The sequence below is a fragment of the Musca autumnalis genome, unplaced genomic scaffold (assembly GCF_047663935.1).
Source record: "Musca autumnalis isolate F117 unplaced genomic scaffold, ASM4766393v1 scaffold_3, whole genome shotgun sequence".
Classification (NCBI taxonomy): domain Eukaryota; kingdom Metazoa; phylum Arthropoda; class Insecta; order Diptera; family Muscidae; genus Musca; species Musca autumnalis.
The window spans coordinates 203,023,812-203,050,344 of NW_027411866.1; the positions used below are offsets into that span (position 1 = coordinate 203,023,812).

At 35.6% G+C, this 26,533-nt stretch overlaps 2 protein-coding genes across 2 annotated transcripts; both read left to right on the top strand.

Moving 5' to 3' along the window:
* The first annotated feature begins 866 nt into the window (after window positions 1–866).
* Window positions 867–13,165, top strand: LOC141396969 (galactose-proton symporter-like). Its single transcript, XM_073972717.1, has 3 exons — window positions 867–1,095; window positions 11,754–11,917; window positions 11,982–13,165. The coding sequence occupies exons 1-3, from the start codon at window positions 993–995 to the stop codon at window positions 13,098–13,100; spliced, it is 1,386 nt and encodes a 461-aa protein (XP_073828818.1). The 5' UTR covers window positions 867–992; the 3' UTR covers window positions 13,101–13,165.
* A 4,982-nt stretch (window positions 13,166–18,147) lies between these two features.
* LOC141396970 (uncharacterized) lies at window positions 18,148–25,717 on the top strand. Its single transcript, XM_073972718.1, has 4 exons — window positions 18,148–18,171; window positions 18,244–18,362; window positions 24,125–24,300; window positions 24,367–25,717. Exons 2-4 carry the CDS (start codon window positions 18,254–18,256, stop codon window positions 25,486–25,488), a joined length of 1,407 nt encoding a protein of 468 aa, XP_073828819.1. The 5' UTR covers window positions 18,148–18,171; window positions 18,244–18,253; the 3' UTR covers window positions 25,489–25,717.
* Window positions 25,718–26,533: the final 816 nt, after the last annotated feature.

The window sequence follows — 26,533 nt, forward strand, 5'->3', positions numbered from 1 at the left end:
AATGCTGGCCGATCGCAATATTTTCCAATATGTTGTGGCTATTCGCGACAAGCTGACGATGTTGGTTTCTGGCGAGGTTAAGTAGTTGTCCTAGTGGATAAGTTCCCCTTAATCACAGTGAATTCCGAATCGTCGATCTTCTCTGCAATGATTTTCGCAATCAATTGAAATCGGCAGTAATAATCCTCTAGTACCCTTCGAGCAGGTATTTAATAGATGGTTGATATATAAGTCCAATGCTGTTTACGGGCGGCATATAAATATTGACGGTTTTCATTCCCTCCTGTTTGAACTCCCGGAACTAGTCGTGCGGTTGGGACGGAAGGTGAGCTAGCCGATAGTTGACATTGCGGTCAATTAGGAACGCTAATCTGTCCTGACATACATTGACGAACTTTATTTTAGAAATATGTTTGGAAACAAACCCTGGTAAATACCCAAGATACACAGATCGATTATAAGGCAGCCTTCAACAGGTATTCATGACTGAAGTTGGTTTCCCCGGAAAACAAACCCTGGTAAATACCCAAGATACACAGATCGATTATAAGGCAGCCTTCAACAGGTATTCATGACTGAAATTGGTTTCCTATGGATTCTAAAGTGTTTTATGGACATATTTCTTTCCCGAAGGTCCAAAACGTATTAGTTAGAGGAGTTTGACTGTATAACTACATATCTTCACTAAGTGAACAAAAAATTGTTAATATATTACATTATAATATAATAGAATAACAAATTTGTTTATTTTTAATTTTTATCATTAGGTTCTTTTATGGCCAAGACCGTACCAACAGTCACCACTGTGAAATGCCAGCAACCACAATCTTATCAGTTTTAGCAATAGTGAAATCGCACCGCAGCAGATTGCATCAGTGTAGAGTAAACCCCCATAGAGAGTTAGTTGGTCTAGCAAAAAGCACGTAAACAAATTCTATAAAATAATATAAAACTTTATATGGCACTTCAATACCGTCGCGAACATCATTAAAATGCAGGAACTGCCAAATACAATACACCCCACTGGTGTAACTCGACCACCACTTCCTGTAAGGGTACAATTTAACCCCAAGCAGTTGAGATCTTTGACAACAGGTACATAAAATAACAATTGATTTTTAAAGATTTTCAGGACTTCGATAAAATTTGATTTTTTTAAAGATTGCTTTAAGCAACCAAGATTTTTTTTAAGATGTTTAGCAGCCACCAATGACAATAAGCGGGATTTTAAAGCTTTTTAGCAGTCACCACCGACACCAGTAAACGTGGATTTTTTTAAAGATTTTTAGCAGCCACCAAAGATGCCAATAAACGTGGATTTTTTAAAGATTTTAGCAGCCACCAAAGATACCAATAAACGTGGATTTTTTAAAGATTTTTAGCAGCCACCAAAGATACCAATAAACGTGGATTTTTTAAAGATTTTTAGCAGCCACCAAAGATACCAATAAACGTGGATTTTTTAAAGATTTTTAGCAGCCACCAAAGATACAAATAAATGTGGATTTTTTAAAGATTTTTAGCAGCCACCAAAGACACCAATAAACGTGGATTTTTTAAAGATTTTTAGCAGCCACCAAAGATACCAATAAACGTGGATTTTTTAAAGATTTTTGGCAGCCACCAAAGACACCAAAAACGTGGATTTTTTAAAGATTTTTAGCAGCCACCAAAGATACCAATAAACGTGGATTTTTTAAAGATTTTTGGTAGCCACCAATGACGCTAATAAACGTGGATTTTTTAAAGATCTTTAGCAGCCACCAAAGACACCAATAAATGTGGATTTTTTAAAGATCTTTAGCAGCCACCAAAGACACCAATAAACGTGGGTTTTTTAAAGATTTTTAGCAGCCACCAAAGACACCAATAAAGGTGGACTTTTTAAAGATTTTTAGCAGCCACCAAAGACACCAATAAACGTGGATTTTTTAAAGATTTTTAGCAGCCACCAAAGACACCAATAAACGTGGATTTTTTTAAAGATTTTTAGCAGCCACCAAAGATTCCAATAAACGTGGATTTTTTAAAGATTTTTAGCAGCCACCAAAGACACCAATAAACGTGGATTTTTTAAAGATTTTTAGCAGCCACCAAAGACACCAATAAACGTGGATTTTTTAAAGATTTTTAGCAGCCACCAAAGATACCAATAAACGTGGATTTTTTAAAGATTTTTAGCAGCCACCAAAGACACCAATAAAGGTGGATTTTTGAAAGACTTTTAGCAGCCACCAAAGACACCAATAAACGTGGATTTTTTGAAGATTTTTAGCAGCCACCAAAGACACCAATAAACGTGGATTTTTTGAAGATTTTTAGCAGCCACCAAAGACACCAATAAACGTGGATTTTTTAAAGATTTTTAGCAGCCACCAAAGACACCAATAAACGTGGATTTTTTGAAGATTTTTAGCAGCCACCAAAGACACCAATAAACGTGGATTTTTTGAAGATTTTTAGCAGCCACCAAAGACACCAATAAACGTGGATTTTTTAAAGATTTTTAGCAGCCACCAAAGACACCAATAAACGTGGATTTTTTAAAGATTTTTAGCAGCCACCAAAGACACCAATAAACGTGGATTTTTTAAAGATTTTTAGCAGCCACCAAAGACACCAATAAACGTAGATTTTTGAAAGACTTTTAGCAGCCACCAAAGATACCAATAAACGTGGATTTTTGAAAGATTTTTAGCAGCCACCAAAGATACCAATAAACGTGGATTTTTTAAAGACTTTTAGCAGCCACCAAAGATACCAATAAACGTGGATTTTTTAAAGACTTTTAGCAGCCACCAAAGATACCAATAAACGTGGATTTTTGAAAGATTTTTAGCAGCCACCAAAGATACCAATAAACGTGGATCTTTTAAAGATTTTTAGCAACCACCAAAGATACCAATAAACGTGGATTTTTTAAAGACTTTTAGCAGCCACCAAAGATACCAATAAACGTGGATTTTTTAAAGACTTTTAGCAGCCACCAAAGATTCCAATAAACGTGGATTTTTTAAAGATCTTTAGCAGCCACCAAAGATACCAATAAGCGTGGATTTTTTAAAGATTTTTAGCAGCCACCAAAGATTCCAATAAACGTGGATTTTTTAAAGATTTTTAGCAGCCACCAAAGACACCAATAAACGTGGATTTTTTAAAGATTTTTAGCATCCACCAAAGACATCAAGAAACGTGGATTCTTTTAAAGATTTTTAGCAGCCACCAAAGACACCAATAAACGTGGATTTTTTTAAAGATTTTTAGCAGCCACCAAAGACATCAAGAAACGTGGATTCTTTTAAAGATTTTTAGCAGCCACCAAAGACACCAATAAACGTGGATTTTTTTAAAGATTTTTAGCAGCCACCAAAGATTCCAATAAACATGGATTTTTTAAAGCTTTTTAGCAGCCACCAAAGATACCAATAAACGTGGATTTTTGAAAGATTTTTGGTAGCCACCAATGACGCTAATAAACGTGGATTTTTTAAAGATCTTTAGCAGCCACCAAAGACACCAATAAATGTGGATTTTTTAAAGATCTTTAGCAGCCACCAAAGACACCAATAAACGTGGGTTTTTTAAAGATTTTTAGCAGCCACCAAAGACACCAATAAAGGTGGACTTTTTAAAGATTTTTAGCAGCCACCAAAGATACCAATAAACGTGGATTTTTTAAAGATTTTTAGGAGCCACCAAAGATACCAATAAACGTGGATTTTTTAAAGATTTTTAGCAGCCACCAAAGACACCAATAAACGTGGATTTTTTGAAGATTTTTAGCAGCCACCAAAGACACCAATAAACGTGGATTTTTTAAAGATTTTTAGCAGCCACCAAAGACACCAATAAACGTGGATTTTTTAAAGATTTTTAGCAGCCACCAAAGACACCAATAAACGTGGATTTTTTAAAGATTTTTAGCGGCCACCAAAGACACCAATAAACGTGAATTTTTAAAAGATTTTTAGCAGCCACCAAAGACACCAATAAACGTGGATTTTTTAAAGATTTTTAGCAGCCACCAAAGACACCAATAAACGTAGATTTTTTAAAGATTTTTAGCAGCCACCAAAGACACCAATAAACGTGGATTTTTTAATGATTTTTAGCAACCACCAAAGACACCAATAAACGTGGATTTTTTAAAGATTTTTAGCAGCCACCAAAGACACCAATAAACGTGGATTTTTTAAAGATTTTTAGCAGCCACCAAAGACACCAATAAACGTGGATTTTTCAAAGATTTTTAGCAGCCACCAAAGACACCAATAAACGTGGATTTTTTAAAGATTTTTAGCAGCCACCAAAGACACCAATAAACGTGGATTTTTTAAAGATTTTTAGCAGCCACCAAAGACACCAATAAACGTGGATTTTTTAAAGATTTTTAGCAGCCACCAAAGACACCAATAAACGTGGATTTTTTAAAGATTTTTAGCAGCCACCAAAGACACCAATAAACGTGGATTTTTTAAAGATTTTTAGCAGCCACCAAAGACACCAATAAACGTGGATTTTTTAAAGATTTTTAGCAGCCACCAAAGACACCAATAAACGTGGATTTTTTAAAGATTTTTAGCAGCCACCAAAGACACCAATAAACGTGGATTTTTTAAAGATTTTTAGCAGCCACCAAAGACACCAATAAACGTGGATTTTTTAAAGATTTTTAGCAGCCACCAAAGACACCAATAAACGTGGATTTTTTAAAGATTTTTAGCAGCCACCAAAGACACCAATAAACGTGGATTTTTTAAAGATTTTTAGCAGCCACCAAAGACACCAATAAACGTGGATTTTTTAAAGATTTTTAGCAGCCACCAAAGACACCAATAAACGTGGATTTTTTAAAGATTTTTAGCAGCCACCAAAGACACCAATAAACGTGGATTTTTTAAAGATTTTTAGCAGCCACAAAAGACACCAATAAACGTGGATTTTTTAAAGATTTTTAGCAGCCACCAAAGACACCAATAAACGTGGATTTTTTGAAGATTTTTAGCAGCCACCAAAGACACCAATAAACGTGGATTTTTTAAAGATTTTTAGCAGCCACCAAAGACACCAATAAACGTGGATTTTTTAAAGATTTTTAGCAGCCACCAAAGACACCAATAAACGTGGATTTTTTAAAGATTTTTAGCAGCAACCAAAGACACCAATAAACGTGGATTTTTTAAAGATTTTTAGCAGCCACCAAAGACACCAATAAACGTGGATTTTTTAAAGATTTTTAGCAGCCACCAAAGACACCAATAAACGTGGATTTTTTAAAGATTTTTAGCAGCCACCAAAGACACCAATAAACGTGGATTTTTTAAAGATTTTTAGCAGCCACCAAAGACACCAATAAACGTGGATTTTTTAAAGATTTTTAGCAGCCACCAAAGACACCAATAAACGTGGATTTTTTAAAGATTTTTAGCAGCCACCAAAGACACCAATAAACGTGGATTTTTTTAAAGATTTTTAGCAGCCACCAAAGACACCAAAGAAGAAGTACTAAGAAGGATGAATGTAAGCCGGCAGTTAATAACAACAATAAAAAGTCGCAAAATAGCATATCTTGGACACGTATTAAGGAACAACAAATACAACATTTTACAAGCAATTTTAAAAGGAAAAATTGATGGAAGGCGTGCTAGAGGAAGAAAAGAAACATCTTGGCTCAAAAATATCATGGACTGGACAGGTTATACCGACGAAACTGATCTGCTGAATGCTGCAAGACACAGAGAGCTGACAACCACTATACTATAACATAAATATAATGCGATAAATATTAAAAAACAAAATGAATTGTACGATCACTTATATCCGGATAACGGATGAGTAAATAAAGAAGAAGAAGAAAGACACCAATAAACGTGGATTTTTTAAAGATTTTTAGCAGCCACCAAAGACACCAATAAACGTGGATTTTTTAAAGATTTTTAGCAGCCACCAAAGACACCAATAAACGTGGATTTTTTAAAGATTTTTAGCAGCCACCAAAGACACCAATAAACGTGGATTTTTTAAAGATTTTTAGCAGCCACCAAAGACACCAATAAACGTGGATTTTTTAAAGATTTTTAGCAGCCACCAAAGACACCAATAAACGTGGATTTTTTGAAGATTTTTAGCAGCCACCAAAGACACCAATAAACGTGGATTTTTTGAAGATTTTTAGCTGCCACCAAAGACACCAATAAACGTGGATTTTTTAAAGATTTTTAGCAGCCACCAAAGACACCAATAAACGTGGATTTTTTAAAGATTTTTAGCAGCCACCAAAGACACCAATAAACGTGGATTTTTTAAAGATTTTTAGCAGCCACCAAAGACACCAATAAACGTGGATTTTTTAAAGATTTTTAGCAGCCACCAAAGACACCAATAAACGTGGATTTTTTAAAGATTTTTAGCAGCCACCAAAGACACCAATAAACGTGGATTTTTTAAAGATTTTTAGCAGCCACCAAAGACACCAATAAACGTGGATTTTTTGAAGATTTTTAGCAGCCACCAAAGACACCAATAAACGTGGATTTTTTAAAGATTTTTAGCAGCCACCAAAGACACCAATAAACGTGGATTTTTTAAAGATTTTTAGCAGCCACCAAAGACACCAATAAACGTGGATTTTTTAAAGATTTTTAGCAACCACCAAAGACACCAATAAACGTGGATTTTTTAAAGATTTTTAGCAGCCACCAAAGACACCAATAAACGTGGATTTTTTAAAGATTTTTAGCAGCCACCAAAGACACCAATAAACGTGGATTTTTTAAAGATTTTTAGCAGCCACCAAAGACACCAATAAACGTGGATTTTTTAAAGATTTTTAGCAGCCACCAAAGACACCAATAAACGTGGATTTTTTAAAGATTTTTAGCAGCCACCAAAGACACCAATAAACGTGGATTTTTTAAAGATTTTTAGCAGCCACCAAAGACACCAATAAACGTGGATTTTTTAAAGATTTTTAGCAGCCACCAAAGACACCAATAAACGTGGATTTTTTAGAGATTTTTAGCGGCCACCAAAGACACCAATAAACGTGGATTTTTTAAAGATTTTTAGCAGCCACCAAAGACACCAATAAACGTGGATTTTTTAAAGATTTTTAGCAGCCACCAAAGACACCAATAAACGTGGATTTTTTAAAGATTTTTAGCAGCCACCAAAGACACCAATAAACGTGGATTTTTTTAAAGATTTTTAGCAGCCACCAAAGACACCAATAAACGTGGATTTTTTAAAGATTTTTAGCAGCCACCAAAGACACCAATAAACGTGGATTTTTTTAAAGATTTTTAGCAGCCACCAAAGACACCAATAAACGTGGATTTTTTTAAAGATTTTTAGCAGCCACCAAAGACACCAATAAACGTGGATTTTTTAAAGATTTTTAGCAGCCACCAAAGACACCAATAAACGTGGATTTTTTAAAGATTTTTAGCAGCCACCAAAGACACCAATAAACGTGGATTTTTTTAAAGATTTTTAGCAGCCACCAAAGACACCAATAAACGTGGATTTTTTAAAGATTTTTAGCAGCCACCAAAGACACTAATAAACGTGGATTTTTTAAAGATTTTTAGCAGCCACCAAAGACACTAATAAACGTGGATTTTTTAAAGATTTTTAGCAGCCACCAAAGACACCAATAAACTTGGATTTTTTAACGATTTTTAGCAGCCACCAATGACACCTATAAACGTGGATTTTTTTAAAGATTTTTAACAGCCACCAATGACACCAATAAACGTGGATTTTTAAAGATTTTTGGCAACAACCAAAGACACCAATAAACGTGGATTTTTTAAAGATTTTTAGCAGCCACCAATGACACCAATAAAAGTGGATTTTTTTAAGATTTTTAGCCGCCACCAATGACACCAATAAACGTGGATTTTTTAACGATTTTTAGCAGCCACCAATAACACCAATAAACGTGGATTTTTTAAAGATTTTTAGCAGCCACCAAAGACACCAATAAACGTGGATTTTTTAAAGATTTTTAGCAACCACCAAAGACACCAATAAACGTGGATTTTTTAAAGATTTTTAGCAGCCACCAAAGACACCAATAAACTTGGATTTTTTAAAGATTTTTAGCAGCCACCAAAGGCACCAATAAACGTGGATTTTTTAAAGATTTTTAGCAGCCACCAAAGACACCAATAAACGTGGATTTTTTAAAGATTTTTAGCAGCCACCAAAGACACCAATAAACGTGGATTTTTTAAAGATTTTTAGCAGCCACCAAAGACACCAATAAACGTGGATTTTTTAAAGATTTTTAGCAGCCACCAAAGACACCAATAAACGTGGATTTTTTTAAAGATTTTTAGCAGCCACCAAAGACACCAATAAACGTGGATTTTTTGAAGATTTTTAGCAGCCACCAAAGACACCAATAAACGTGGATTTTTTAAAGATTTTTAGCAGCCACCAAAGACACCAATAAACGTGGATTTTTTAAAGATTTTTAGCAGCCACCAAAGACACCAATAAACGTGGATTTTTTAAAGATTTTTAGCAGCCACCAAAGACACCAATAAACGTGGATTTTTTAAAGATTTTTAGCAGCCACCAAAGACACCAATAAACGTGGATTTTTTTAAAGATTTTTAGCAGCCACCAAAGACACCAATAAACGTGGATTTTTTGAAGATTTTTAGCAGCCACCAAAGACACCAATAAACGTGGATTTTTTAAAGATTTTTAGCAGCCACCAAAGACACCAATAAACGTGGATTTTTTAAAGATTTTTAGCAGCCACCAAAGACACCAATAAACGTGGATTTTTTAAAGATTTTTAGCAGCCACCAAAGACACCAATAAACGTGGATTTTTTAAAGATTTTTAGCAGCCACCAAAGACACCAATAAACGTGGATTTTTTAAAGATTTTTAGCAGCCACCAAAGACACCAATAAACGCGGATTTTTTAAAGATTTTTAGCAGCCACCAAAGACACCAATAAACGTGGATTTTTTAAAGATTTTTAGCAGCCACCAAAGACACCAATAAACGTGGATTTTTTAAAGATTTTTAGCAGCCACCAAAGACACCAATAAACGTGGATTTTTTAAAGATTTTTAGCAGCCACCAAAGACACCAATAAACGTGGATTTTTTAAAGATTTTTAGCAGCCACCAAAGACACCAATAAACGTGGATTTTTTAAAGATTTTTAGCAGCCACCAAAGACACCAATAAACGTGGATTTTTTGAAGATTTTTAGCAGCCACCAAAGACACCAATAAACGTGGATTTTTTAAAGATTTTTAGCAGCCACCAAAGACACCAATAAACGTGGATTTTTTAAAGATTTTTAGCAGCCACCAAAGACACCAATAAACGTGGATTTTTTAAAGATTTTTAGCAACCACCAAAGACACCAATAAACGTGGATTTTTTAAAGATTTTTAGCAGCCACCAAAGACACCAATAAACGTGGATTTTTTAAAGATTTTTAGCAGCCACCAAAGACACCAATAAACGTGGATTTTTTAAAGATTTTTAGCAGCCACCAAAGACACCAATAAACGTGGATTTTTTAAAGATTTTTAGCAGCCACCAAAGACACCAATAAACGTGGATTTTTTAAAGATTTTTAGCAGCCACCAAAGACACCAATAAACGTGGATTTTTTAAAGATTTTTAGCAGCCACCAAAGACACCAATAAACGTGGATTTTTTAAAGATTTTTAGCAGCCACCAAAGACACCAATAAACGTGGATTTTTTAAAGATTTTTAGCAGCCACCAAAGACACCAATAAACGTGGATTTTTTAAAGATTTTTAGCAGCCACCAAAGACACCAATAAACGTGGATTTTTTAAAGATTTTTAGCAGCCACCAAAGACACCAATAAACGTGGATTTTTAAAGCCACCAAAGACACCAATAAACGTGGATTTTTTTAAAGATTTTTAGCAGCCACCAAAGACACCAATAAACGTGGATTTTTTAAAGATTTTTAGCAGCCACCAAAGACACCAATAAACGTGGATTTTTTAAAGATTTTTAGCAGCCACCAAAGACACCAATAAACGTGGATTTTTTTAAAGATTTTTAGCAGCCACCAAAGACACCAATAAACGTGGATTTTTTAAAGATTTTTAGCAGCCACCAAAGACACCAATAAACGTGGATTTTTTAAAGATTTTTAGCAGCCACCAAAGACACCAATAAACGTGGATTTTTTTAAAGATTTTTAGCAGCCACCAAAGACACCAATAAACGTGGATTTTTTAAAGATTTTTAGCAGCCACCAAAGACACCAATAAACGTGGATTTTTTAAAGATTTTTAGCAGCCACCAAAGACACTAATAAACGTGGATTTTTTAAAGATTTTTAGCAGCCACCAAAGACACCAATAAACGTGGATTTTTTAAAGATTTTTAGCAGCCACCAAAGACACCAATAAACGTGGATTTTTTAACGATTTTTAGCAGCCACCAATGACACCTATAATGTGGATTTTTTTAAAGATTTTTAACAGCCACCAATGACACCAATAAACGTGGATTTTTAAAGATTTTTGGCAACAACCAAAGACACCAATAAACGTGGATTTTTTAAAGATTTTTAGCAGCCACCAATGACACCAATAAAAGTGGATTTTTTTAAGATTTTTAGCCGCCACCAATGGCACCAATAAACGTGGATTTTTTTAAGATTTTTAGCCGCCACCAATGACACCAATAAACGTGGATTTTTTAAAGATTTTTAGCAGCCACCAATGACACCAATAAAAGTGGATTTTTTAAAGATTTTTAGCAGCCACCAAAGACACCAATAAACGTGGATTTTTTAAAGATTTTTAGCAACCACCAAAGACACCATTAAACGTGGATTTTTTAAAGATTTTTAGCAGCCACCAAAGACACCAATAAACGTGGATTTTTTAAAGATTTTTAGCAGCCACCAAAGGCACCAATAAACGTGGATTTTTTAAAGATTTTTAGCAGCCACCAAAGACACCAATAAACGTGGATTTTTTAAAGATTTTTAGCAGCCACCAAAGACACCAATAAACGTGGATTTTTTAAAGATTTTTAGCAGCCACCAAAGACACCAATAAACGTGGATTTTTTAAAGATTTTTAGCAGCCACCAAAGACACCAATAAACGTGGATTTTTTAAAGATTTTTAGCAGCCACCAAAGACACCAATAAACGTGGATTTTTTAAAGATTTTTAGCAGCCACCAATAAACGTGGATTTTTTAAAGATTTTTAGCAGCCACCAAAGACACCAATAAACGTGGATTTTTTTAAAGATTTTTAGCAGCCACCAAAGACACCAATAAACGTGGATTTTTTTAAAGATTTTTAGCAGCCACCAAAGACACCAATAAACGTGGATTTTTTTAAAGATTTTTAGCAGCCACCAATAAACGTGGATTTTTTAAAGATTTTTAGCAGCCACCAATAAACGTGGATTTTTTAAAGATTTTTAGCAGCCACCAATAAACGTGGATTTTTTAAAGATTTTTAGCAGCCACCAATAAACGTAGATTTTTTAAAGATTTTTAGGAGCCACCAAAATCTGAAACAAACGTAGATATTTTAAAGATTTTTAGGAGCCACAAAAATCTGAAACAAACGTGGACTTTTTAAAGATTTTTAGGAGCCACCAAAATCTAAAACAAACTTGGATTTTTTAAAGATTTTTAGAAGCCACCAAAATCTAAAATAAAAGTGTATTTTTAAAGATTTTTAGGAGTAACTGTTTTTTCTGTTTATTTCTTTCAGCTGTTTTCATCTTCATATCGGGTGGCATGAGCCTGGCTCAAAGTGTTGGCTGGTCAAATACGATATCGGATCGTCATTTCTTCTATAGCTGGTTTATTGCCGTGGCTATTGGAGCCCTAGTGTCCATTTTACTTGCATATGTCTTACCCAAGAAATTTATTATGGTTGGTATTTGAATAGAGGAGACATCTCTTCAAATCATAAAACTTTTTTCACTCTGCATTGCAGGCTGCAGCATCGGTCCTAACACTGGCTGGTGGTATTATTTTTACTAGTGCTCCACGCAATATGGATGCCTTAGTGGCGGCACGTTATCTCAACGGCTTGGCAGTGGGTTTGGCAACAGTAACATATCTAATATATGCCAGTGAATTGCCACGCAATCGTATACGTGGTGTATGTTTGGGTCTGGAACAATTCTCCCTAAGTCTTGGCATAGCCATACAAATGATTACCTCATCACAGTGGAGTGCAACATCGAACTTTTCAGCAAATTGTTTACATGGCATATTGGATATTATTCTGGCCATACTGGCGGCAGGTTCTTTGGTGTATTTCATAGAATCCCCCGTGGATTACATACGTTGGAGTAACGATACGGCCGCCTTAGAATGCTTAAGCCAATTGCAACCGGTGCCAAGTATTAACATGGATACCAATCGTCGTTTAGATGAACTTAAGGAATATGTCCAAGAACAGGAAAACATGTCACCACAGGAATTGCTGCAGCATAGTGTCGTGCCTCTGATTAAAATGATATTCTTACGCAGTATGCTATTGTCTTTCACATATTCGGCAATCCTAACGAGTCTTCTGTTATTTACCAGTGTGGTTGTTGGTATCTCATGGACCCCCATCTTAGCTGGATGTCTAAGAATGTTTGGCAGTGCCATCACATTAATTGTTGTTGATAACTTGGCTCGCAAAATTCCAGCAGTCGTTTGGTTGCTTATCATGGGTGGTCTTATGATTCCCATGGCTGGCATTATAAATAATAGTATGAATTTATTGAATACTCATAAAATGTCAACTGTTGTCTCTATATGGATTTGTATCCAATTCTTTGCTGGACTTTATTCACCGATTGGGTCCACCTTTATGGGCGAAGCTTTCCCCTTGCGAACGAAATCTTTTTGTATAGCTTTCTGTGTTATTCTCGAACAAATCGTACAAATTATTATCATTAGCCAGGTCTCAATTGGCAGTGATGGTAGTCTAATGGTCATGGGTGTAATGATTGTGGTGGCAGCTGCGCTATGTGTAATAACAATACCCGAAACAAAGAAGACTTCGTTGAGAGAAGCTCAACAACGTTTTACGAATTTATTCAATTTTAAAATGTTTTAAGACGCTGAATTTATTTATTTATAAGGTATTTATTTAATTGTACAATAAATTATGATATTTACTAACGAACTATATATATATGGGGAATTCCAAGTGAAATCGGACAGTTCGGAGAAAAGTAATTTTTGATTTCAATTGTTTTTGGTTCAATTTATGATCCTAGCCAACAGAACATTTTAGTATATTTTCAAATTTTTTTTGACTAACGGTTCCAGAGATATCGCGCCTTGAAAAAGTCAAATTCTGTAAAAACTACATGCAAAGAAATACTCATAACTTCTTTAATATTGGTCCAAATGGGACCATCTTTTTTTTGATTTGTTTGTTTTTTTATCAGCTATCGAAGGAAATATTTAAAAGAAAAATGCACAGTGGTCTTCAATGCAATTTTTGGGATTTAATATTTAAAATCAATTTTTAAATATGATTGCACCCTTCGATTTTTTCAAAAAAATTTTATGTTAAACTGCGTTCAATTACAAAAATTTTAAGCCCTATGTGGTAACGGGATTCGGACGATTACTATTTTTTTCTGAATTTTTTAAAATTTGTCAATACAATTTTCCTTTATACCTTTGTCCAAAATTTGTATTTCCTGTATTTTTGAAGCTAAGAGTGCATATTTATCATTATATATTATATATTTATCATAAAAAATAGAAAAAAAATCCACAGTGGACTTTAATCGAATTTTCGCTGATGCATTTTCAAAATCGAAAAATGACGCAGTTTTTAAGATGTTTGAGATAAATTCATAAATATAAAATCAAAACAAATATTTATAAATGAAACTTTAAATTTTTTTAATAAAATAATAAATTTTGGACAAAGGTATAAAGGAAAAATTGTATTGACAAATTTTAAAAAATTCAGAAAAAATAGTAATCGTCCGAATCCCATTACCACATAGGACTTAAAATTTTTGTAATTGAACGCGGTTTAACATAAAATTTTTTTGAAAAAATCGAAGGGTGCAATCATGTTTAAAAATTGATTTTAAATATTAAATCCCGAAAATTGCATTGAAGCCCACTGTGCATTTTTCTTTTAAATATTTCCTTCGATAGCTGATAAAAAAACAAACAAATCAAAAAAGATGGTCCCATTTGGACCAATATTAAAGAAGTTATGAGTATTTCTTTGCATGTAGTTTTTACAGAATTTGACTTTTTCAAGGCGCGATATCTCTGGAACCGTTAGTCAAAAAAATTTGAAAATATACTAAAATGTTTTGTTAATCAGCAGCATCGCCACAGCAAAAAATAAAGGAAATCAAAAACCTCATCTTGAAAAAATGTCCGATTTCACTCAGAAATCCCCATATACTATATACTATTTCATTTGAACTCAAATAAACACGACAAAGGACACAAGGAGGTCAATAAAGAAAACACCAAGAAACACACCTTTTTGTAGATTATTGGGAGGAAGCAGGCCAAGTCATTAATAAATGTGGATTTTTTAATGATTTTTAGGAACAGCCAAAGTCCACAATAAAGATTTTAGGAGCAACCAAAGACCAAAATAAACGTGGTTTTGTTAAAGATTTTTAGGAGCCACCAAAGTCCACAAAATAAGTGGATTTTTTGAAGGTCTTTAGAAGCAACCAAAGACCACAATAAACGGGGATTTTTTAAAGATTTTTAGGAGTAACCAAAGTCCACAATAAACGTGGATTTTTTAAAGACTTTTAGGAGCAACCAAAGTCCACAATAAACGTGGATTTTTTAAAGACTTTTAGGAGCAACCAAAGTCCACAATAAACGTGGATTTTTTAAAGACTTTTAGGAGCAACCAAAGTCCACAATAAACTTATATTTTTTAAGATTTTAAGGAGCAACCAAACTTGGATTTTTTAAAGATTTGTAGGAACAACCAAAGTCCACAATAAACGTGGATTTTTTAATGATTTTTAGGAGCAACCAAAGTCCACAATAAACGTGGATTTTTTTGAAGATTTTCAGGAGCAACCAAAGACCACAATAAACATGGATATTTTAAAGATTTGTAGGAGCAACCAAATCCCACAATAAATGTGGATTTTTTAAAGGTTTTTAGGATTATTTAAAGATTTTTAACAGCAACCAAAGTCCACAATAAACGTGGATTTTTTAAAGATTTTTAGCAGCAACCAAAGTCCACAATAAACGTGGATTTTTAAAGATTTTTAGCAGCAACCAAAGTTCACAATAAACGTGGATTTTTTATAGATTTTTAGCAACAACCAAAGTCCACAATAAACGTGGATTTTTAAAGATATTTAGGAGCAACCAAAGTCCGCAATAAACTTACATTTTTTAAAGATTTTAAGGAGCAACCAAAGACCACAAAAAACTTGGATTTTTTAAAAGATTTGTGGGACTAACCAAACTCCACAATAAAAGTGGATTTTTTTTAAAGATTGTTAGGAGCAACTAAAAGCCACAATAACCGTGGTTTTTTTTAAAGATTTGTAGGAGCAAATAAAGTCCACAATAAACGTGGATTTTTAAAGATTTTTAGGAGCAACCAAAGACCACAATAAACGTAGATTTTTTAAGATTTTTAGGAGCAACCAAATACCACAATTAACGTGGATTTTTTAAGATTTTTAGGAGCAACCAGTGACCACAATAAGCGTGGATTTTTTAAAGATTTTTAGCAGCAACCAAAGTCCACAATAAACGTGGATTTTTTAAAGATTTTTAGGAGAAACCAAAGACCACAATAAACTTAGATTTTTTAAAGATTGTTAAGGACAACCAAAGTCCACAATAAACGTGGATTTTTTAAAGATTTTTAGCAGCAACCAAAGTCCACAATAAACGTGGATTTTTTAAAGATTTTTAGCAGCAACCAAAGTCCACAATAAACGTGGATTTTTTAAAGATTTTTAGCAGCAACCAAAGTCCACAATAAACGTGGATTTTTTAAAGATTTTTAGCAGCAACCAAAGTCCACAATAAACGTGGATTTTTTAAAGATTTTTAGCAGCAACCAAAGTCCACAATAAACGTGGATTTTTTAAAGATTTTTAGCAGCAACCAAAGTCCACAATAAACGTGGATTTTTTAAAGATTTTTAGCAGCAACCAAAGTCCACAATAAACGTGGATTTTTTAAAGATTTTTAGCAGCAACCAAAGTCCGCAATAAACGTGGATTTTTTAAAGATTTTTAGCAGCAACCAAAGTCCACAATAAACGTGGATTTTTTAAAGATTTTTAGCAGCAACCAAAGTCCACAATAAACGTGGATTTTTTAAAGATTTTTAGCAGCAACCAAAGTCCACAATAAACGTGGATTTTTTAAAGATTTTTAGCAGCAACCAAAGTCCACAATAAACGTGGATTTTTTAAAGATTTTTAGCAGCAACCAAAGTCCGCAATAAACGTGGATTTTTTAAAGATTTTTAGCAGCAACCAAAGTCCACAATAAACGTGTATTTTTTAAAGATTTTTAGCAGCAAACAAAGTCCACAATAAACTGGGATTTTTTAAAGATTTTTAGCAGCAACCAAAGTCCACAATAAACGTGGATTTTTTAAAGATTTTTAGCAGCAACCAAAGTCCACAATAAACGGGGATTTTTTAAAGATTTTTAGCACCAACCAAAGTCCACAATAAACATGGATTTTTTAAAGAGCAACCAAAGTCCACAATAAACGTGGATTTCTTAAAGATTTTTAGCACCAACCAAAGTCCACAATAAACATGGATTTTTTAAAGATTTTTAGCAGCAACGAAAGTCCACAATAAACGTGGATTTTTTAAAGATTTTTAGTAGCAACCAAAGTCCACAATAAACGTGGAATTTTTAAAGATTTTTAGCAGCAACCAAAGTCCAAAATAATCGTGGATTTTTTAAAGATTTTTAGCAGCAACCAAAGTCCCTAATAAACGTGGATTTTTTAATCCACGTGGATTTTTAAAGAATTTTAGCAGCAACCAAAGTCCACAATAAAAGTGGATTTTTTAATCCACGTGGATTTTTAAAAAAGTTTAGAAGCGACCAAAATCCACAACAAACCTGGATTTTTTAAAGAGTTTTAGCAGCAACCAAAGTCCACAATAAATGTAGATTTTAGGAGCAATTAAAGTCCACAATAAATGTGGATTTATTAAAGATATTTAGGGGCATTCAAAGACATCAATAAACTTAAGTTGGTAGGTGGTTGATTGGGTTTTACTTGCTATGATATCTCCCCACCACCAACATTGTAGTTCGCCGATCTCTGCGTATTGCTTAGAAAAGCATCGCTTTATAGCACACGTCATAATGATGTTCGATTTTCTGGAGCTCCCATGATTCATTCATATAATTGCATGGATGAACTTCCACCGTTGTGGTACATTGTTATCAACAAACCAAAAAAAAAAATACGTTTACCAAGCGACGGGTATATTTAGGCAAGAGAAAAATGTGACTTTTTGTTTTTGCCATATCAAAATGATGCGTCATTTTCGAAAAGAAAAATGATAAGAAATGTAACCACACAGTGTTATCAGAGAACTTTCAATATCATAAATAGATATAAAAAGCAATACATCGTACAGTGGGTCAATGTTAAAAAAGCAAAAAGTATAAATATTAAACTTAATTATTGAATTAAATAAAAGACGCCAATTTAGCACAATTCAGTTGTATAAAGCTCACAACAAACTGTCGGAATAAAAACCAGGCATCCGAAATAACATATACATACACCGCGTAGTAATAAGAAGAAGGAGATACAGGTCGAGAATATACATGATCAGATCAAATCAAAAAATAGAGTCCTAAACCAGAATTACTAACCTCCCCCATTTTTTTTTAGTAAACCTCCTTCATCGTTCTACCTTGCTTTATCTTGTCACCATTCTTCAATCGATATTTAATGAACTTCTATGTGTCTGTTCTTTAGATAACACATAGGGTATAAGTGTTGTCGATAAGCATTGCTGAATGCAAGATGGTATTCTCAAAAATATGTTATCAATCGTTGCGATAATCGTCCGCGACAGCATGAATTATTACCGAGGAGTAAACACAAAAAAAATCAAAACAAATATTTTTGATACATTTTCAGTCTAATGAAAACTGCGAATGTAATTGGTGGGTAGTACGACAAGCAAAAAAAAAAACAAAAACAACCCATTAAAACAAATAACGCACATTCGAAATTAGGTGACCGTCGATGAATCCCGCAATTCCCGTTGTTGTAACCGATGACACGAAAAAATCACAATACAGCAAATATGGATACTGGTGTTGCAATTCGGTAGTGCCAATAACAACATTGCCAGGTAAGTTTTGATCAAACAATACGGTGCTCTTGAAGCAACTTTAAATGGAAGGTACTTACACCTGGGAAGTGGATTCTGAAACTACAATGTTTATAGATGAGAAAAATCAAAAAACAAAAAAATCGACGGAGCGCTGTTTAAATGAATCGCGATTCAAGTTGACATTTTTAGCGGTTTTTACAATTTTGCTTGGAAACCGCGAGTTCTATGTAAATGGGTCTAAAGAAAATGTTGTAGTAGAGAAAATTCTCCACAAGATTGGCCTTTATGATATTTTCGTAGGTTTCACCATTTTTGAGATATAGAAGTTCAAATTGGGACAATGCACTAACTGTATCGGCTTCTTATAAATCAATGTCATGCGCCTTAACTAACTTTAAATGAAAACCGCTTACACCTGAGAATTTTTTGCGGATTCTGAAACAGCAATGTTCATAGGTGAGAAAAATCTAAAAACAAGAAAAAATCGCTGGAGGAATTTTTAAATAAATCGCGGTCAAAATTCACATTTTTAGGTTTATTTCAGGTTTTCGCAATTTTGCTTGGAAACCGCACGTCCTATCGAAATGGGGCTAAAGAAAATGTTTTAGCTGTGAAAATTCTCTAGAGGATTGATTGATTGCCATTGATTACCATTTTTGAGATATAGAAGTTCGGTTCACATTTTTATGTTTCTTTTGTTAGGTTTTCACGAATTGCTGGAAAACGGTTAGTCTTATCGAAATGGGACTAGAGAAAATCTTATAGCTGTTAAAATTCTCCACAAGATTGGCTTTCGTAAAATATTCCTATGTTGTATCATTTTTGAGATATATTGGTTTAAGTTGGGAAATTGTAGTCATGACATTGTTTTATAAGGAGACGATAACTGACTGTATCGTCTCCTTATAAAACAATTTGAACTTCTATATCTCAAAAATTTTAAAACCTACGAAAATATTATAAAAGTCAATCTTGTAGAGAATTTTTACTGCTACAACATTTTCTTTAGCTCCATTTCCATAGGACTTGCCGTTTCCAAGCAAAATCGTGAAAACCTAAAAAACTCTAAAAATTTGAACTTTGACTGCGGTTTGAACATTGTAGTTTCAGAATCGGCAAAAACTTCCCAGGTGTAAGCACTGTCCATTTAAAGTTGTTTCAAGACCACCGTTTGCTATTTCCCTTCAATAGAGAACTAATGTCGGGTTTATAAGGCATTGCATCTTGCCGGGTGATATATACACATTGCGCAACTTTACCTCGGCAGTCCCACACTTTACTACTACCTCCATATATTCCATGTATGGGTCACTAGACTCAAGGTATATATTTTGGTGTATAAGGAATACAAATCCCACCTCGTCTACGATCTTTTTTGCAAAACATTCTAACCATCGCAATGTCAGAGCTTTCGTACCGGATTGATGCGAAATCATAGCGTTTAGGCCAGCGGCTGCAAACCCAACATGAAACTTATGGTTCTTTGTAATTTTATATATATGTCCGTCCGTCTGTCTGTCTGGCTGGAGCGCACGATAACTCTCGAACGGATGAACCGATTCAATTCAAATTTTGGCTTTCGTAATATTTCGCCCAAACTTAGTTTAAGTTCATAGATGGGCTATATCGGTGCTCTCCTTCCGGTACCTCCCCCACAAAAGTTCGAAAATGTTCGGAAAATTTGTGCGCACGATAACTCTTGAAGGGGGTAACCGATTTGGTTCATAGTTTGGCCATCGTGAAATGTGTACCAGACATAGATAAGGTTTCAATATGGACTTAATCGGTCCACTCCTTCGGGTACCTCCCACACAAAATTTCGGAAAAGTTCAGTTTAGGGCCATCTGTCGAATCGCTTTGATTTTTGTTTGAGCAACTTGTATTCACTCATTCTTATACGACGGTACAAGTTTCATCAGGGGCAAGTCCATACTTCCTGAGAAAATAGCCTGAAAATTGCAAAAAAAAAACCCCTATGACACCGTGTGAGGTGGTAGATAATTCTCGGAAGATAATTCTCGAACGGATCTGCCGATTGGGTCCAAAGTTTGGCCTCCGTAATATTTTGTCCAAACTTGGTTTAAGTTCGAAGGTGAGCCATATCGGTTCACTCCTTCGGGTACCTCCCCCACAAAAGTTTAAAAAATGTCACTAAAATGGTACGCACTATATCTCCAAAACGGGCATGCCGATTTGGTCCAATTTCCTAATATTTTATCCAAATGTAGTTTGTCTTCGAAAATGGACCATATCGGTCTTCTCTTTAGGGTACCTTCACACAGGCTGAGGGTATATCTCTGTTGACAAAGCCGACTGATACTTTTTTACTTGTTTGTATATTCATGAGTTAAGCTCACTTTTGGATGAAGATGATACTGTATATTTTAGAGGCGCAAATGACTCGTCCAGTCGGAAAAATCAATAAGACTTCCCCTAATTTCTCTGATTTGTCCTCCTTTTTATTTGCATTGTTGGTATTCAGTGCAATTTTCCGGTCACGACTTTACTTACTTACTTAGCTGGCCCATTACAGAACATTTGTTCCAAAAGCCGAACTAAGAAACTATGTCCAACTCTCTCAGATTACTGCTTCGCTTTCTGGAATACCGCGCCTTTTCATCTCTTCATCCACTTTTTTGCTACATCTAAGCTTAGGCCTGCCAATTCTGAGTGCACCGCCATGTGGCTCGTATATATACGCCTTTTTAGAGGGTTCATCATCGCTTATTCTTATGATATGGCCTGGTCAAAGCAATCGTTGCATCTCGATACGTTTAACTATACTGATATCGTTCGTTTTATAGCAGATACAGCTCGTGGTTCATGCGGCGTCGATATTCATCGTCAACGCAAATTGGTCTATAGATCTTTCGAAGACTTTTCTTTCAAATACGCCAAGCACTGCCTTGTCTCCTTGCGCAAGTACCCAGGCTTTGGAACCATACATCAGCACTTGTAGTATCAGTGTTTTGTAAAGCCTTGTTTTTGTTTGACGAGATGTGGCTTTATTCCTAAACTGCTTACTCAGTACGAAGTATGATCTGTTGGCCAACACTATTCTTCTTCGTATTTCACAACTGATGTTGTTGGTTGTGTTTACGGTGGTGCCGAGGTAGACGAAGTCCTTTACTACCTCAAAATTCTAGGAACCAACCTCAACAGTTGGCCCGATCTCTGTGGACACATTGCGCGTCGACACCATCAACTTGGTCTTCTCGCCGTTTATCGCCAGACCCACTTTAGCAGATTCTCTTTCGACTTTTGCAAAGGTATCAGTTACTTCCTTTACCGATCGACCCATGATGCCAATGTCAACGGCATAAGCAAGTAACATATGGCTGTTTGTATATATTGTGCCACTTCTTTTAACCTTCGCATTTGGTGCAACATTTTCTAACAGAATGTTGATAAGGTCACACGAGAGGCCGTCACCTAGTCTAAAAGCTCTTTTGGTACTAAACTCTTCGGAGAGGTTATTTCCTATCTTAACTGAAGACCGAGTATCAGTTACTGTCATTCTACAATACCGGAATAAGCTTTGCAGGGATACAAAATTCAGACATGGCTTGGAATACCTTTGAACGTAGCGGCCTGTCGAAGGTTGCTTTATAATCCACACAAAGGTGGTAGGTGTCGGTGTCTGCATCTCATGGGTCTTCTCCAGGATTTGTCGCAGGGCAAATATCTGGTCAATGGTGGACTTGCCAGGTCTATAGTCGCATTGGTATGGTCCAATTATTTCGTTGACCACGGGCTTGGGTCTTCTCCAGGATTTGCCGCAAGGTAAATATCTGGTCAATGGTGGACTTGCCAGGTCTAAAGTCGCATTGGTATGGTCCAATAATTTCGTTTATCATGGGCTTTAGTCGTTCGCACAATATCCCTGACACTATCTTGTAGGCGTTAGGGAGAAGACTTATGCCTCTATAGTTGGAACATAAAGTCTTATCTCCTTTCTTATGGACGGGACACAGAATGCTCAGGTTCCAATCGTCAGGTACGGGTTCTTCCTGCCAGATGGTGATGACTAGCTAATGCATATACCAGCGTGTCGCCACCGGTTTTGAAAAGCTGGGCTGGTACGCCATCGGCTCCTGCTGCCTCATTATTCTTCAGCCGGTTTATTGCTGTCTTTACCTCATCTTGGCGGGGCGGTATACATTCAATACCATCTTCTGAGATTGCATCTGTGCTATCTTCGCAGTCTTTGCTACTATCGGATACCAACAGTTGGGAAAAATGTTTTTTTCCATATCCTGAGCACACTATCTGTGTCAGTTACCAAATTACCTTGGTACAGGCAAGCCGTCAGTTTAATGTTTTACTCTTTGGTAGAATTTTTGGACTTTATTCTGACTCCTGTACATCTCGATTTTTTCACACTCCCGCCTTTCCATTTCTCTCTTGTTCCTGGGGAAAAGACGTATCGTGTGCTCTGGTATCCAAATATGGATTTTGCGGGTGTATGCATGGAGTGGGCAATGCTTCACCATTGCGCTGATATGTTATCGGGATAAGGAGTGTTTTGATTAAGCAATTGGGCAAGTTGAGTGGAATATGCTGTGGCTATCCGTTGTGATTCCAGCTAACAGCTAACTTTCGTGTTGAGTCTGTTCGTACTGTGTTTGCTACGGTTATGCGGGTGCGTACCTTTGCGGCAACAAGGTAGTGCTCCGAGTCTATGTTTGCCCTCGGAACGAACGTACATCCAACACGCTCGATGCATGTCTTCCATCTATCACACCGTGATCAATTTGATTTCTTGTTTTCTTATCGGGAGACAGCCAGTTGCCCTTATGGATGTCGAGATGTTTAAATCTGGTGCTGCTAACTACCATGTTTTTTGGCGCTGCGAAGTCTATCAGCCTCATACCATTGTCAGATGTTTCATTGTGGAGACTGAATTTTCCGACTGTTGGGCCAAAGATATTTTCCTTTCCAATTTTGGCATTAAAATCACCTAGAATTATTTTAATGTCATGGGTAGGACAACGGTCATGTGTTTCTTCTAAGCGCTCATAAAATATATCTGCTCTGTTCGTCCTTGTCTTCAGTGGGAATATGAGCGCGAATAAAGCTGATGCTTAAGAATTTAGCTTTTATTCGAATTGTAGCAAGCCTTTCAATCACTGCTGTGAAGATGGAGACCAGGTGTTTTAACCTACGACCAACTACAAATCCGCAACCAAACTCATGCTTTATGTGATGGCAGCTATAATACAGTGCGTCAACTTTAGGTGTTGTTGTGACCATTCCATCGAATTTCCTGTATGGAAGTAATGTCGGCCTTGTACTTTTCATGTAAAGGCGAAGATCATTTTTAATGATTTTTATTAATTTTCTCGCTTAGAGTTAAGCTTGATGATCGAAAATGGATTTGATTTTCTTTTCTTTTGTTTTTTCATAGTAGGCTGCTTTTTTCTAGGGGAGGTTTACTAACCCGACGGCCAAACCCAAGTTTTTAAGGTTCTTATGGGTTAACGCGCGGCACATTTTAGCTCACTACCTTTAATGGATGTTAAAGGCAGCTACCCCAGGTGACACCACGAAGAGGTCAGTGTCCACTTCAGATGAGAGAGGGCCCAAGATAAATCCTGGACTTTGCCATGTTAAAGCCGGTCAAGACCATTCCTTGGTCAGGAGTTTATGATATTAAATATAATTTATTAAAATGTGCCACTTAATGTTTCGCTGTTCTTAATCCAAAAGCTTTTATTTCAAATCCCATGACAATGACAAATGTTCGTTTTACCTAATCCCTTACTTTCTCTCTTTTACAGCTATTTTCATATTTTTATCAGCTGGCATGCAATTGGCATTGGGTTTAGGATTCCAACCATTATATAGTATCTATGGCAATGTACAGCATTTTCAATATTCCTGGTTTATTGGAGTGATAATTGGGGCAGTACTGTGTGTACCACTACAAATGTTTGCACCAAAAAAGTGTATAATGGTAAGCTATTACAAACTTTTCAGATTATTTTCAAAACTTAAACCGATAAAATATTATATTTTGCAGTTTACCTCTTCAGTATTAATCCTAATTGAGGCTATCATCTTTACCAGTGCTCCAACAGAGTTCGATGCCTTGCTGACTGGTCGTTATCTCAACGGCATTGCAATCGGTTTGGCCACCATAACATTCCTGATGCATGCCAGTGAAATCGCACCAAATGCCAATCGTGGTTCCTGCTCCGCCATAGAACAATATTCCATAACTGTTGGTATAGCCATACAAATGATATATGGCTCTCAGTGGAGTGTAACAGCCAACTTTCCAGCCCAACGTCTCCATGGAATATTGGATATAATATTTGCTATAGCTGCAGGTGTGCTAGTTCATTTCTGTTTCATTGAATCACCAATTCTGGGTTTGCGCAAAAACGATGAAGCTATGGCTTGGAATGCGTTGGCCCATTTAGAATTACCCAAACCGGTAACGACAGCTACCAAAGAACGTTTCGAGGAGCTTAAGGAATATGTACGCTATGAAGAAAGTTTGGATCTAATGGATGATGTAAAGCGTGGAGCCCTACCCCTGGCAAAGATGATATTATTTCGCAGTGCAATATTGGCTTTTAGTTTTTCACTACCCCTAAGTGAAGCATTGCTGTATGGTTCTGCAATGAATCACATTACATGGCCAGCCATTTTGGCAGCATGTTTGCGTATTTTTGGTGCTGGTCTTGCTCACATACAAATCGATTGTATCGGCAGGAAGTTGCCATCACTGGTGTGTGCGCTGATCATTGGAGGTCTACTGATTGCTATTGGTGCAATTTGTTGCGACTATTCAAATTTGTATTTTGTACGACCAATGGCCATTGTGACATCTTTGTGTTTGCTGGTACAATTTTTTGCCGGAGCCTATTCGCCCTTTACTTCGGTATATCTCGGAGAGGCATTTCCATTGAAGTTAAAAGGTTATTTTATGGCTGCGTGCGTTGTGGTGGAACAGATAATCCACATTATTGTTATTTGTACATTTTCTAGTATGAATGGTGCGGCATATATTGCTCCGGGAATTATAACAGTGTTGTCAGCGCTGATACTGTTAGTAAGCATACCTGAAACCCGGAAAACATCACTCAAAGAGGCCCAGGGGCGTTTTAGATATTTATTACAATTGCAAATGTTTTAAAGGAGAAATTTGCAATGTAACCTTTTGCAGTCTATTTGGTGCTTTATTGAATAACTCAGAGGTTATTGGCCCTTTACGTGAAATATTCACAAAGTCATTTTGTCATATCATCACATCATAATACTTGTCTTTGTTGATTTTGAATGTAAAAATTAAACATAAATGAATGAACCAATAAATAGAGAAATATAATGGGTAGGCAATGTTGACCATATGATACCCTAAATAACACTGTGCGATAACCGAAAAAATGACAAGGACAACTGAGTAGATTATGAAAGTAGAGCTAAAAATATGAGTCGTCGTTTTTAAAGTTTACATCGGAAAATAATAGAGCTGGCAAACTACTGATATTCCCAACATTAGATATTTTCGATATTTCATTTCAAAAAATCGATAGCTATCGATATTATCTTTAATTTATTTTAAAATAAAAATGGCGGGAATGTCTATGAATTCGAACCTGATCTATATCTGGTAGATATTATGAGAATGTGTAAAGTATGGACCAAATCGGTCATTCCCATCAAAAGTTATCGTGCGCACAATTTTTCCGAATATTTTTGAACTTTTGTGGGGTAGGTACCTGCAGGAGTGGACCGATATGGCTTATCTACGAACTTAAACTATGTTTGGAAACAATATTACGAAGGCCAAATTTTGGCCGGAATCGGCATATCCGTTTGAGAATTATCTTGCGCTTCCACCGAAAAACATGATGTCATAGGGTTTGTTTTTCAACTTTCAGGCTATTTTCTCAGGAAGTATGGACTTGCCCATGAGGAAACTTGTACCTTCGTATAGGGGACAATGAATACAAGATGTTACAACAAAAACCAAGGCGATTCGAGAGCAGGTCCTAAACTGAACTTTTCCGAAATTTTGTGTGGGAGGTACTCGACGGAGTTTACCGATTGAGTCCATATTGGAACCTCATCTAAGTCTGGTAGAAATTCCATAATGTGCAAAGTATGGACCAAATCGGTTACTCCCTTCAAGAGTTATCGTACGCACAAATTTTCCGAACATTTTCGAACTTTTGTGG

What these genes read in the sequence shown, in the direction of transcription:
- LOC141396969 (XM_073972717.1), top strand. Translation starts at nt 993, where the DNA reads ATGCAGGAACTGCCAAATACAATACACCCCACTGGTGTAACTCGACCA. An exon ending in GTTGAGATCTTTGACAACAG is followed by an intron (nt 1,096 to 11,753) that starts GTACATAAAATA and finishes TATTTCTTTCAG; the next exon opens with CTGTTTTCATCTTCATATCG. An exon ending in TACCCAAGAAATTTATTATG is followed by an intron (nt 11,918 to 11,981) that starts GTTGGTATTTGA and finishes TCTGCATTGCAG; the next exon opens with GCTGCAGCATCGGTCCTAAC.
- LOC141396970 (XM_073972718.1), top strand. Translation starts at nt 18,254, where the DNA reads ATGAATCCCGCAATTCCCGTTGTTGTAACCGATGACACGAAAAAATCA. An exon ending in GCCAATAACAACATTGCCAG is followed by an intron (nt 18,363 to 24,124) that starts GTAAGTTTTGAT and finishes TCTCTTTTACAG; the next exon opens with CTATTTTCATATTTTTATCA. An exon ending in CACCAAAAAAGTGTATAATG is followed by an intron (nt 24,301 to 24,366) that starts GTAAGCTATTAC and finishes TATATTTTGCAG; the next exon opens with TTTACCTCTTCAGTATTAAT.